Genomic DNA, 14,746 nt, shown 5'->3' with positions numbered 1-14,746 from the left:
TTTTCATGTGTGCTTATCCTTATATTTGTCTATAAGTGCTCCACCCTGCAGTTTAGAGGGGGAGAGACAGCGGATGAGATCAATAGATGTCACACATAAGAGTGAACAGAAGCGTATGAACACAGATGGATTAACGTATATATATGTAAATTTAATAAGACATGAGGATATATCTGATATATCTGCGATGACAAAAAGTGACTCATAATTATGTATATAATCTAGAGAAAGCACTTGGAGAGCGCAAACCACGTGGCTCTGTTTCCCACAATGTCAATAGACCCTATCTCTGTAAATCAAAAAAACATTCCTAACGATGTGCCGTTTAAAGACAGGACAGGCGCGTGACAATGTCGTTGCAAACATCCAGCAATCCGTTTTCTACCGCTTTATCCTCCACACGAGGGTCGCGGGGTGTGCTGTGCCAAGGGTTCCAAAAGGGTCCTTCTACAAGGGCTGAGGTTCTACTTGGAACCATTTGCTTCTGAAAAACCCTTTCCCGAAGAAAGGGTTTTTCAAGTGTTCTCGGTAACACTAATGGTTCCAGTAAGAACCATTTTGATCCAGAGAACCCTTTAAAACCCCTTTCCTGAATAAAGGGTTTTAAAGGGGTTCTTGGTGGAACCCTCCGAAAGGGTTCCAGGTGGAACCTTTATAAAAAGTTTCTACCTGGAGCCAAAAAGGGTTCTCCTATGAGGACGAAGCCGGAGAATCTTCTATGGTTCTACTTCGCACTTTTATGTCTAAGAGTAGAACCAGAAACGAGAGATTGAGACGACCAAGTCCTCAGGAAAATGCTGTAAATCAAGTGTGACCTCATTACCCACAGACTTCCATTCAAATGGCTCGTTTTTTGCCCCCTGGTGGCACTTCAGTATATTGTTATTTCCAGGTTGGATTCAGTGAAGAAACTGTGTTCACATCATCACAAGACAGCAGCTAAAGGACAAAAAACATGATGTAGTAATGCAATAACGTATTACTTATTACTTGTCCTCATAGGAGAACCCTTTTTGGCTCCAGGTAGAACCTTTTTTTTATAAAGGTTCCACCTGGAACCCTTTTGGAGGGTTCCACCAAGAACCCCTTTAAATCCCTTTATTCGGGAAAGGGGTTTTAAAGGGTTGTCTGATCAAAATGTCAAAATGGTTCTTACTGGAAACATTAGTGTTACCATGAACCCTTGAAAAACTCTTGGTTCCAGGTAGAACCTCAGCACTTGTAGAAGGACCCTTTTGGAACCCTTATTTCTAAGAGTGTAGAACAGAACTGAATTATTTCACCGAGCACGGTGATCATGCTGATACAAAAAATTTTTTTAAATGAAAGAACTCAATACTAAATAGAGGAATCCCCTCCCAAAAATATTTTTTTTATGGTATAAGTGAGGAAATTGAGAGTGACGTTTTCAGAGGCTTTTGTGAAACGATCTGGTGCAAGTATTGAAACATTACTCCGTCAGCAGCTCATGTAGACACAGTATGGATCTAAGTAATAATAATAAAGTAATAAAATAAAGTTAAAGTATGATAAATGGACCAGACTATCACCTGGAGAAACATGGGCTGACAGCACTGCTGCGGGTGGCCTCTTCTACCCGTGTGTATCATGAATTTCTCACGTTGCACAACTGGCAAATCTGTGCATGACACATCTGGATCTGAACCAAGGTCTGAGTGTGACCTCACTCGAGGGTCATGCTACAGAATAAAAAAAAATACACTTAAACTCAGGGTTTTTTGTGTGCAAAGATGTTGGTTGTGAGGACATTTTAGCAACTCTAAGAGACATTTAAGAGGGTCAAAGACTTGATTTGGGGGTGGTCGGTTTAGGGTTTGGAGTCGATTAGGATTACGCATGTAGTTTTTTTTTTAAGGGTTAGGGGATACATACTGTCTATGAGGGTCCACGCAACTATAGAGAGTCAAGTATGTGTGTGTGTGTGTGTGTGTGTGTGTGTGTTTTCCCCCAGCAGCATTTTGCACAACATGCAGGGGGGGGGGGGAAGAAAGAAACACTGATTTACACAAACCAGATGTGTCTGAACATCAGTCCAAACCAGGAAAAAAAAAAAAAAAAAAAAAAAAGTCCACTGTTTTCACAGAAACTAATGGAGCTCAGTGTTGCACGGATATTTTTTTGGGTTTTTTTTTGCAGTCTTGGCAGAAACAAGTGAAATCTGAGTGAATATTTATGCATTAATCACCATGCTGGAATTCAGTGTGTGTGTGAGTGTGTGTGTGTGTTTGCACATACATCATGAACCATGTGTGTGGCTGCAGTTTCCCCACATCCCCATGCATTGGTTGACATGCAATAACACACTCTCTCTCTCCATAATGCAATGCATAAATGAAGTAATACTAATAATACTACAAGTTCTAAAATGGACCGGATAACTTTAACAGTAGGGGTAGGAGGACGAAGAGAGGGAGAGAGAAGAAGAAGAGAAAAAAAAGAAAAACAGAAAAAAAAAAAAAAACTCGCGTCTGGCAAGAGTCGATATTAAAAACATGCAGAGGGAGACAAGCTCGGGGCCTTCCAGAGTCAGGGAAAAAGACGTCGGGGAGCTGCAGACAGGAGATGGGCACACGGCGCTGGTGTTTTCTTGCCCCAGCAGCCCATTGATTTTGTATATGAAAAACATAGCGCTTTTGATTCTCCCCCCTTCTGGGCTCTGCTTCTGAGTGATCAGCTGATGAAGAGACTAGCAGCTCGCCGCTATGCTGGCTTGCTAATTCTCTCCCCCACAGCTGCAGCCGATCCCGATAGCCAGCCTACAGATTGCACTCAGGTAAATAAACCCTTTCTTTCTCTCGCTCTTTCTGCCTCTCGGGCGCACGATTCAGCCAGGCGACAAACGCATGGGAAGAGATGGATGGAAAAAAAAAATGCGCGCGCGCGTGTGCGTGCGTGTGTGTGTCTATGTGTGTGCGCGCGCCAGGGAAAGCGTGTGAGTGTCTGTCTGTCTCGTGTGTGTGTGAGAGAGAGCGAGAGAAGAGAGGGAGTGTGAAGGTGTGTGTGTGTGTGTGTGTGTTGGAACAGATGATCTTTGCCAGATTAGTAAAGGAAGATGGCACAAGCATGGAGCATCACATAGCACACACACACACACACTGACAAGACACCCTTCCACTCCCACCACACACACACACACACACACACAGACACTGTCAATCACACACCTCTCAGCTGTGTCATACATCTTGGAGGATTACCCCTCCATCCCTCCAGTATTCCGCCGTAAACAGCCGCAGACCCCCTTTCCCTTAGAGAGAGCGAGAGAGAGCAGAAGGTTGCTTTCAAAAGCCTCTCCTATTTGAGCCCCAGCAGCATTTCTATTGTTTCCTCTCTAGTGTTTGTTACCTTCTAACTCAATCCCATGTATTTTTCAGGGTGCGGGAAGTGCATGCAAGGCAGATGTTGTTGTTGTTGTTATTATTATTATTGTTGTTGTTGTGACCCAGTGTGTGCAAACTGTAAAAGGAGGATTCCGTCTCTGTCCTTGAGAAAAAAAGGCACGCTCACATGATGCGTCTGAGCCCATGTATGATCGATGCATCAATATTCCGTTTTGGGATTGGACAGCGTGCCGGATCTGTGTCCTTCCCCTCCTTTTCTTTTTGCTGCTGCTGCTGCTGCTGCTGTTCTTGCTGCTGCTGCTGCATGCATACTCATGTTTCTGGCCTCTAATTGCCTTTGTGGAATAATAACACTGTGGCTGCTGCAGATGTTTGAAACGGCTAGGGAGATATCACAGGACGCAGCAGAGACACAAACACACACACACACACCTTCAAAACCAGGGAAACGTTGATTCATATCTATTGCATTAGTAGCACTTTCAGACTCGGGTAAAAAACATGGCTTCTTCGAATTTACTCACATCCATTGTGCCTTTTTTTTTTTTTTTTTTTTTCTTTATGAAATGCGCCTCCCCTTGATAATCATCTGACATCAAAGGCTCCAGATGAAATAATCTGTCCTAAATTTTCAGAGCACAGCACAGCAGTTGAGTTGCTCTATAGTACGAATGCGAATTTACATTTTTATTCTACTGAATAAATAAATAAACTGAAATACAAAGCCGTACTGGATTATTCTGAATGCTCATCCTTAAGATAGAGATTGAGGGTGCTTTAAATTTAAAGGGTAATAGACTTCTGTAGCTTTCTGTGTGAAGCATTGTATGAAAACATCTGTTCGACTGTGTCTGTAAGTGTTGCACGAAAAGGATGAGTTTAAAATGAATGGAAATGGAAGAGGTTTGAATGGGAAACACTCACAGATCGTCTTTGCTCCTTATCCTCAGCTGGCATCGCGTTGTACTCGCAAAAGGAAGAACATTACAAGTTTTGGCTCCACATTAAACTTGTGATTGTTTTGTGTTTTTTTTCCGTTTTTTTTGTACCTACTCGAGTTAGTTAGATGTTCCCTCTCACTGCAGCCTGAAGCAGGAGAAAACGGTTCCCTGGAGGACATGGAAGAGGACATCAGTCTGAAGAAACGTAAAGGAGACCAGCATGGAGAGAAAGTGCTTCAGGCCGGACAGGAAACGGGCGAAAAGGTCAAAAGGAAGCGAGGGCGCCCACCGGCGGAGAAACTCCCTCCGAATCCACCCGAACTCACCCGGACGCTGAACACACTGGTCGACATGGTTATCAACTACAAGGACGGGTGAGTGTATTATAACTTTTACACAATGTCACAACATGTGAAAAAGTGGAGATAGAGTGATTTTTATGACCTTGAATTCATCACCACAATATTTAAATATATCGACATCCTTTGAAGAGCCAGTGTGTAACATTTAAGAGGGTTTATTGGAAGAAATTGAATATGCGAAGTGTAGGAAGTATGTATTCCTATAGTGGGAGCTGAAGAAGATTTTTCCGTTATGGTAATACATAAGGAACGTAAAGGCTAACATAATACAAACACTGTGCAGCCTCATTAGGCACAACGCAATTGTTTTCATTTTCGATTAGCATTAGCGTAGCTAGCGTTTGTGACAGTCAAATGCTAATGCTAATTGATGCCTCGCTAGCGTACCTTTGGAAACAGGTTCGCTAAGTTAGCCGCAAAGTAGCAGCATGCTAATCCAAATGAAAAAAAAATGTTGTGCAGTGAACCGTGTGAAAGTGTCTAGACCACCATGAGGACAGCCTCTTCACTCCCACCACCCCGCTTCAGACAGCGCAGCCGCTGCTGATGAGCCGCTGCCTACCTGGTGTAGAGCGATAAATCGGTGAAAATTAAAATTACTCCAAAAAATGTGAAAATCAAAGATGCACACAATCGGGCCAAGCTTAACCCATATCCAAAGTCATAGGGCGATCTGACTAACGGTCAGCGAGATATGCCCGTCACAGACACACAGACACAACTTGCTTTATAGATACCGGCCAGAGCATAAGCTCACCATGTAAACAAAGAAGTCGACTTCCCTAGCCGTCACTTATTCTTACGCACTGGTCCTTTAATTTGAACGATACATTTAGTTACTTTTGAATGTTCAACATTCATTCAATATTGTGTGTTGCGCTTCGAGCTGAATGCTAACTGCATGCTTATAATGAGGCGAACACGCTGACTGCACAACTGATAATGACGGATTCAAGAAAGTGTCGATACGCTAAAATATTGGGATATTTCAGAGTGTGATACTGTGCTGATTGAGTGGTGTAGCGTCCAACAGCAAGCTTTTATCCATTCAACGCTCTCTCGCCCTCCTTCCTCTCCTTACTAGACAAAGAAAACTGTATATTTTATATTGTATAATTCAAGGATTTGAGGCAAAATTACCACCAACCAGAGGTTGAGGGGACAAGGGGAAACGTATGCCAAGCTGCAGACCACAGTTCCAGAGCAATTCCAAAACATTTGCATTCGTATCCTAACCATGATCGTTTCTTTTTGACATTTTGTGCCTAAACCTCTCCGCATTCATAACCACAAAATGGTTACGATCACCCTCGTTTCCTCAAAACCTCAACAGCAGTGAAGCTAGGACCATTTATGCTGGTCCTTAGACGTGAAGTAAGTGAGATTACAGAAAGTGAACAACGGAGGATGCAGTTGTACTACACACAAAGTACAGCTGCAGCTGATGGACAACATCGTACGCTTTCACTCTGGTAGAATTTAAAGTCTGTTTGAATGCTGAACTGTAGTAAACTCAGTGTTTACTATAACAGCTGTACAGATGTTACCAATGAGCTATAATGCATTTGCCAGCTGTGTGTTCTCGTATAAGCTCACATGCATGTCTCATTGGCACGTTGGGTTCATAGATAGACAAAATGAAAAGCCAAAATCAGATTAGGATTACAGTTTACAGTATTGCTGTTGCAGTTTGCATTCTCAGTATTTGCCGGCATTGTGACTTTGTTCGCGATTATGTGCTAAGAACGCATTAAACAATGATTAGAAAAACAATTTTATGGCTGCAGACAATATGATGTTATCATCATCCAGGAGAAACAACCTTCAAAAGATGATAAGATGTTTAATTATCCATCTAATATATAGAGAACGCGACCACGGCCATTTGTTATTTCAACAACGTCGTGACATTCTGAAACGGATCCCCGATATGAAGACATGATCTGTCACGTTGTGCTTTCAGGTTGGGCCGACAGATCAGTAAAGGCTTTGTGCAACTCCCCTCTAAGAAGGAGGTGCCGGAGTACTACGAGCTCATCCGAAAGCCCGTTGACTTCCGAAGGATCAGGGTACGTGACGCCGAATATCCCGGTGAGACACGTACAGATGTCTCGTCTGCTCAGACAAAAGCAAGTCAGTGGCAGATGAATCTTCATCTGGTAAATAATCCATCCAAAGACAGCGAGTGTCACTCACATCAACACTTCACAATAGCCCGGTGTAAATGTGGGGAAAGTGTGAGACGTACAGCGGTCTGGTATGATGTCAAACAGCCTGGCGACGTCAGACTGTATGGATTTGGAACCTCTCACTTCATTTGATTTAGTTTCGAGATCAATAACCAATCACGGCAACAAGGCTGGTGACCTAGAACAGATTAATGTTCTGTAGGTAGCTTTAGAAGACGGGACTTGCTTGAGTTAAGTTCAAGATGTTTCACCTCTCATATCCAAGAGGCTTCTTCAGTTCTGACAAACTGGAAAGTGGAAAAAAACCCAATCAGGTATTTAACCTCTGGGGCTGAAACCTGTCGAGAGAGTTATTAAGTTGCATCGCCGTTGTAAATATAATGTTGAGAGAGGGGTTAAAGGACTCATGTTATACCCTATTTCTCCAAGTCCTAGTTCCCTGGTGTCCTAATGAACATGTCTGTGACATGCTTTGGTCAAAATACCATAAGGATGAAGCACCACAGCAGTTCAATCACCCTGCCAAAACAGCCCTGTTCAGAACCGTCTGTTTAGTAGTATCTCTTTAGGTCCACCTTAAAAAAAAGTAAAATGAAACTTAAGGGACAGGAAATGACATCAGCCACAGAGGCTACTGGGAGCTAACAGCAGTTAGCATCTGGAAAAGTGATCATTTGCAGGCTCTAGCAGGCACATTGCCGTCATATATAACATGTATCCACTGGACAGTTAAATCCTCTGAGGCTGGAAGTTTGTGTAGAACTCTGTGCTGCACCGTGGAGCCAAGAATAGAACTTTTCTTGGCGGACTTCCGTTTTTCGGATACCGTTGCCCTCGCCAGCACTCTCGCGTGTTTCTACGGACAAAGCGGAGCTCCGCGAGACAACAATTCCAGGAATTTAGCGCCACGTGACGTCCCAAGGAGCGCGGAAGTCAACGTCGCGTGTTTTATCTCCTGTACTTAGACTGAGGAGGACCACAAAAACATGAGTCAGTCATCTTTTTTCACACTTTGGTGACTGATAGGGCCTCCAGAGTCCCAAATATAAGGATGCAACACACTTGAATGTTAAACAATCCAGGGTATAATATGTCCACTTTAAGGATAACAATGCTTTTACCGCTAAATCGAGTTCAGCTGAGGCAGAATGACATTATTTAACAGTTTACAAATATGTGATGGGGAGATGCTGCATAGATCACAACTGTATGAGAATTGATCCAATATTTCTGTATATTTTTGTACAGTTTTTGTTGCGAGTACTGTAGGTGGAAACAGGGAATGTAATGGAAAATATACTCACCGGTTGGCAGGGATAAAAAAGGAGAGCACAGGCATCCCCTGAGTAAAGTCAGGTATAACAGAAAGAGCTAAAACTTTTGGAACAAGGAAGAAATGACAGAACCTGAGGAACACTGATGCCTAAAGAAGGAAGCACGGGATGAGCGAGTATGGGTGAGACACATCAGAGCAGACAGCAGGCAACACACAGAAAAACTTCAAAGTAAAAACAACTGAAATGCAAAGTCAACAACAGGAAGCACCAAAAGCCCAATAAGTCATTCAAGTTTGTTTTTTAAAGGATCAGGTCCTCGCAATTTCACACAAAAACTTGAAAAGTCTGAGGATTCATTCATCGGGAACAATGATTGTTTGTACCTCATCATTTCATGGTCGTCCATGTGAATGTTGAGAATTTCCTGAACACACTGCCATGGCTCCTCGGAGCCAAGCTTTCTAGTTTGCAGAGACGACGGTAGACGGCTAAAAATAATAACATACCAAATAAAAAGTATGACTCACACAAACAATCAAGCGGACGAGCAATCGGCGGCAAAACCAGAAAACACCGGGGTGACAGAATGACGGCAGCAATGGGCTCGAATCCAAAAACAGATAAAAAATCACAAACCTGTTTTATACAAAGAAAAGCGGGCGTAGATGAGGCAGTTTGGTAGTTTTATTTTGTTCCAACTAAACTGTGCTAATTGCTGTATTTTGAGTAGATAGATAGATAGATAGATAGATAGATAGATAGATAGATAGATAGATAGATAGATAGATAGATAGATAGATAGATAGATAGATAGATAGATAGATAGATAGATAGATAGATAGATAGATAGATAGATAGATAGATAGATAGATAGATAGATAGATAGGTGGGTGGGTGGGTGGGTGGGTGGGTAGTTAGATAGATAGATAGATAGATAGATAGATAGATAGATAGATAGATAGATAGATAGATAGATAGATAGATAGATAGATAGATAGATAGATAGATAGATAGATAGATAGATAGATAGATAGATAGACTTCACTGTAGTGAAGTGATCCATTAATAGTGATGTCAAGCTCACACTTATAACTAACTAATAAAGAAAGGGATGGTCCACACACCAGTGATTTAAGTAAGTGGTACATTTCTGAAGTATAAGTAAACATAAGCACGTTCTACTTAATAAGTCAGAAGTCAGTGTGCCAGACCATAAATCAAACACCTCATTAAAAGCGAAGGGGAAGCAAAAGTGAGAGGACTGTACATTCCACATCAGGTACCGTGTGTCTTCGTAAAGGTGGGGGAAAAATGCGAGACATCTGACATTTTCTTGGCCTTTAACGTGACACACATCAAGTGCATAAGAGCGGAGGAAACGGCAACCAATGCACAGGTTACAATTATGCATCGAAAGAGATGGACACCCAGGGCTGGAAAAGACTACTTTAAGGACTTAAGACTACACTTAAACCTGAACGGAGCCATCTCTTTCAGAAGAGACTCACCTTTGAAACGGTATCAGTATCTATAACATCAACATTTTCGTCGCGTAAGCCAAACAAATCCAAGATGAGAGCCAGCTATTTTTGGAGCCATCAAAGGTCATTTTTCCCTAGATGAGTCATGTTATATAGGCCATAGATGTCCTGCTGTGTACAGATACCACACTCTTAGAAATAAAAGTGCCAAGTAGAACCATATAAGGTTCTTCAGCTTGTCCTCATAGGAGAACCCTTTGTGGTTCCAGGTAGAACCTTTTATAAATGTTGGAACCCTTAGTGTTACCAAGAACCCACTTAAAATCTTTATTCAGGAAAGGGGTTCCAAAGTTTTCTCTGGATCAAAATGGTTCTTACTGGAACCTACAGTGTTACCAAGAACCCTTAAAAAACAAATGGTTCCAGGTAGAACCTCAGCCCTCGTAGAAGAACACTTTTGGAACCGTTATTTCTAAGAGTGCAGTGGCGGAGGTTTATTCTACGGTTGATTGACATGAGCAGAATAAACATTTTACCGGCAACATTAGCTTCTGTGCTTCCGGAAAAGGAAGTTTGTTCCACTTGAGTCATCACATCAGTGCATTTCGACAGTACTAATAATAACAAGAGCAAACACGGAAAAGTATTTTCTGCTCTTCTTCTGTGAAGCACTTTACATTGTATGTATTAAAAGTGCTATACTGGCTCACTGATACATAGGAAAAAAAACATAGACTTGCTCGCTCATATTCCAGATTGGACTCAAGATGAACCTCCTGTTGCCTAACAGAGGTTCAGCTGATGCAGTCCACATCAGATAGTCTAATTTGTTTTTGTTTTTACTTGTGAATCAGGCAAACGTCCTCCAGTGGAAGCACAGAAAACAAATTTAGAGCTGGACATTAACGTAATAGAGCTCATTGAACCTGATTACTAATGCTTTGAGATCAGATTAAATGGTTATTTGTTGCTGCTAGATGGATTTCTCCCATTAAGACAGAGCTGTCCTCGCTGTTACCCTAAGCTCCAAAAGTCACAAAAGAAAAACTAAAGGGTCCCATATTATGCAAAATCAACTTTTTAATCATTTAAATCCTTATATTTGGGACTCGGGAGGTCCTATCAGTCGGCAAAGTGTGAAAAAAGATGACTCACTCGTGTTTTTGTGGTCCTCCTCAGTCTAAGTACAGGAGATAAAACACTGATGTTGACTTCCGTGCTCACTGGGACGTCACAATGCGCTAAATTCCTGGAATTGTTGTCTCGCGGAGCTCCGCTTTGTCCGTAAAACACGCGCGAGAGTGCTGGCGTGGGCGACGGTATCCGAAAACCCGGAAGTCCGCCAAGAAAAGTTCTATTCTTGGCTCCACAGTGCAGCACAGAGTTCTACACAAACTTCCATCCTCAGAGGATTTATCGGTCCAGTGGATACATTTTATATATGACGGCAATGTGCCTGCTAGAGCCTGCAAATGATCACTTTTCCAAATGCTAACTGCTGTTTTGGCGGGGTGATTGAACTGCTGTGGCTCTTCATCCTTATGCGATTACAACCTTGAAGATATGGCACTTAGTAATTTCCCACTGTGTGTGTCTCTCTATCACCTTGCCTGGGTTTGCATTTAGGGATTTAGTATTTTTGTGTGACGTGATACGAATATGCCACTGGAATAAATAGTGTGTGAACAGCTTTGTTGCGGTGGCCACATTAAATGTTGTTGCTTATCTTTTGCTTCGCAGGAACGTGTGCGCAATCACAAGTACAGAAGTGTGGGGGATTTGGAGAAAGATATTTTCCTGCTGTGTCACAACGCTCAGACTTATAATCTGGAGGGATCTCAGGTGAGCCCTGGGGAATGCTTTAATCTAGGAGCAACAAAATCATTTTTCAAATGGTATTTCAAAAGTATGTGGTCGTAAATGGTTTTGGATGTTAGCTCCGGTTAACTCCCCCTGTACCTGTGTGTGTGTGTGTGTGTGTGTGTGTGTGTCTGCACGTTGCCTCCGTTTGCTTCTGCAGATCTACGAGGATTCAATTGTCATTAAGTCTGTTTTCGAGAGCGCAAGACAGAGAATTGTCACAGATGAGGAGCAGAGAGAGTCGGTCAGCACGAGTCACAGTGATAATGGCAGCAGAGCCGAAGACCAGTTTGTTCCATCAGCAGGTGAGAGATTAAAAAAAAAAAAACACACCAGGAGGGAGGGTGGTGGTTTTTACAAGTAACCAAATAACAAAATAAACCTGCAGTGTGTAACGTTTGGTGATTTGTGTTGTTCTTGATGTTATTATTCCGCCTCGGTCTTTGTGAACAGAAACAATGCAACGCTGTTTGTGTGCTGACTGAGGGAGCGTTTGTTTGTGTACAGTGGCAGCACGGGGGTGGGTGGGGTCAACATGTGTGAAACTGCTGCACGATTTTGTTTGTTCAACAGTAGAATTCACCTCTGAAACTTTCCACATGTTTGCAGCCATCTTGCTTTACTAGCACAATGTTGCTGTTGCCTATGACCGTCTTCACAGAACAACTTCATACTGAGACAGAGAGTCATGTGGAGCTGATAGGCTTAATCAGCATTGTTCATTATATTGTTCATTATATTCACTAATGCAGTGCCCGTAGTAAGTATGTATTCCTATAGGGGGAGCTGAAGGAGATTTTTCCGTTATGGTAATGCATGATAAGGAACGTAAAGGCTAACATAATACAAACACTGTGCAACTTCATTAGGCACAACGCAATTTTTAAAATTTTCCATTAGCATTAGCGTAGCTAGCTGTTGTGACTGTCAGCCACGCCGGTGAGGTTGCACGATGTTTTGTATTACGTTATCCCTACGCTAATGCTAATCGTAGCCTCGCTAGCTTACCTTTGGAAACAGGTTTGCCAAGTTAGCCGCAAAGTCGTAGCACGCTAATGCAAAAATAAATATGTGCTCGCGTACTGGTGAATGGACACAGATTTTGTTGTTCCAGTATCACACCATGTTCAGCGGCTCCAGACAGCGCAGCTGCTGCTGATGAGCCGCTTGCCTGCCTGGTGTGCCGCGGTAAATCAGCGAAAATTTTAATTCCTCCAAACAATTTGAAAATCAAGGAGGCAGACCATCGGGCCATGCTCAACCCATATCCAAAGTCTTCAGGCTATCTGACTAACAGTCAGCGAGATATGCCTGTCACAGACAGACAGACGCAACGTGCTTTATAGATAGATTATAGTTCATTATATATTTCATTATTGTCTATGTGTAAAACTTACACAATACAGATTTGCTAGTGTCACCACCATCTCATTACCCCACTACTTCCAGAAATCGCAGCTCTGGGTCCATATTCTAACCGTTCTTTGTCAGCATTCATTTCAGTATCTTACGACCTCGTTCATATTTCAGAGAGCAGGGGTTTTCCTTAACCTAATGATGGCAGTTTGATTGATGCATGACGATCCAATTCATTCGTTCGGGCCGTTCAACACGATTGGATGGCGTTTTTTAACAGGCCTGTCCGTTCCACAGGTGACTGACATTTTGAATTTTTGTGACAATGCATTCATTGATTGGTTGCCATCGGGGGGTTGTGAAGATTTTAAGCAATACAGTAAAAAATAAAAAATGCTTTTATCTTAAAACATTGAACTAAACAGGGACGCGACAACCTACCGACTCCATCGCTCCGCGTCGCCACAGACACAGAGAATCAGCATCGTGTGAACTCATTTAACAGCAGTTTTGAATCTTTATGACGCGTTTGTATTTAAAGGTCACACATTACTCGCTCTAAACAGCTTTTGAGATGAACATTTGAATGGTTGTCACACGAAAATAACCCTCTTTTCTCTTTTTTTTTTATAACCAGTGAACCCATTACCAGTGCAGCTAAAGAAGGGGATCAAAGCGGAGAGAAGCAGAAACACCATTGCCAAGAGGCTCTTCAGTGATTTAGACAGCGACGAGGATCTAGAGGCAAACATCACAAAAGACGAAGGGTGAAATGAGAGCTTCGAACGGTCGAATTTTTTGTAATTTTTCTCCATGTCTGTTCACTGCCACATCCTTCCTCAATGGTTTCCTCATTTTCTAAAGCAAAAAAAATATAGCTCTTTGAAAATAAAAACAGGAAGAGCCGCTCAGTGAGAGGCGCCCTTGGGATAACGCTTTTTTTTTTTTTCATTTCAATGACTCATGTCATTCTAAGACGTCTTGCTGCACTACTCGCGTGCCGTTCTCCTAATTTCGCTGGTCTTTTTAACAATAACATTGATTTCCAGTTTATCTGCCCTAGCCCCCCCGTGATTGCTTCTGCAGATAATTACGTAAACACACCCAAGTTTGACCTGACTGTTTTTAATCTGTATATTTGACCGTATGGAAAACTTTCATAATGTCTTGGAGCATGATGATTTGTGAGCGTCTCACCCTGGGGGAAAGCGGCTCCTCCAGGGAGGAGACGACGACGCGTTTTGAGGGTCAGAGAACGGAGGTCACGCGGGAGCATCTTTTGAAAACACTCTACGCGTGTTTGAAAATGTGATTATAGACTATCCATCTTTATATAAAATAGGAATAAACACACACGGTTGGATGTACGACGTCAAAGAGGTTCGATTAGCGCTGATAGTACGCCCTTTGTCTGTTTCTGATACGTGATTGAACAAGTCTGCGTTGTAATCAAGGGTACTCGAGTTTAACATGCGTATCCTTGTGCTCCTGTATATTCTCCTATTGTAAAAAAAAAAAAAAAAAACTTGATTGCTTTTCATTCCCTGTCCTAGTTGTTGGGAGGGGGGGGAGGAGGACATCATTGTTAAGACAATCCCAGGAAAACATGTATCACTTAAACACTTGCAAAATAAATTTTACCAAAAAGTCCCTCTGGTGTGTGATTACTGATAATCTGTTCAACACACGTTCACCATGCACCGTCAGTCAGCATGAGTTCCCCTTTTTAAAGCATGCGTTTTCAACAATGGGCCAATAGGTGGTGCAAGAGATCTGATTGATCTGATCGTCTCCTTAATTGTGGTTAATAAGTGATTGCACACTAAACAAACATCACAATAATTAGTTTATATTCCACTTCTGCCAAATAACTGGGCCTAAATCTTGCACACTGGACTTTTATTGCAGCAGTTAGTGC

General features: G+C 42.2%; 1 protein-coding gene across 1 annotated transcript; it reads left to right on the top strand.

Annotated features, from left to right (window-relative positions):
• Positions 1 to 4,480: 4,480 nt before the first annotated feature.
• On the top strand, positions 4,481 to 13,599 carry LOC310940479 (putative global transcription activator SNF2L2; the record flags this gene model as incomplete). Its single annotated transcript, XM_083905456.1, has 5 exons — positions 4,481 to 4,677; positions 6,629 to 6,734; positions 11,353 to 11,454; positions 11,633 to 11,777; positions 13,466 to 13,599. The coding sequence occupies 5 exons, from the start codon at positions 4,481 to 4,483 to the stop codon at positions 13,597 to 13,599; spliced, it is 684 nt and encodes a 227-aa protein (XP_083761582.1).
• Between the last annotated feature and the right edge of the window lie 1,147 nt (positions 13,600 to 14,746).

Source organism: Microchirus variegatus (assembly GCF_963457635.1).
Source record: "Microchirus variegatus genome assembly, chromosome: 1".
In the NCBI taxonomy this organism is placed as follows: Eukaryota; Metazoa; Chordata; class Actinopteri; order Pleuronectiformes; family Soleidae; genus Microchirus; species Microchirus variegatus.
This window is presented reverse-complemented; position numbering and strand designations above follow the sequence as displayed.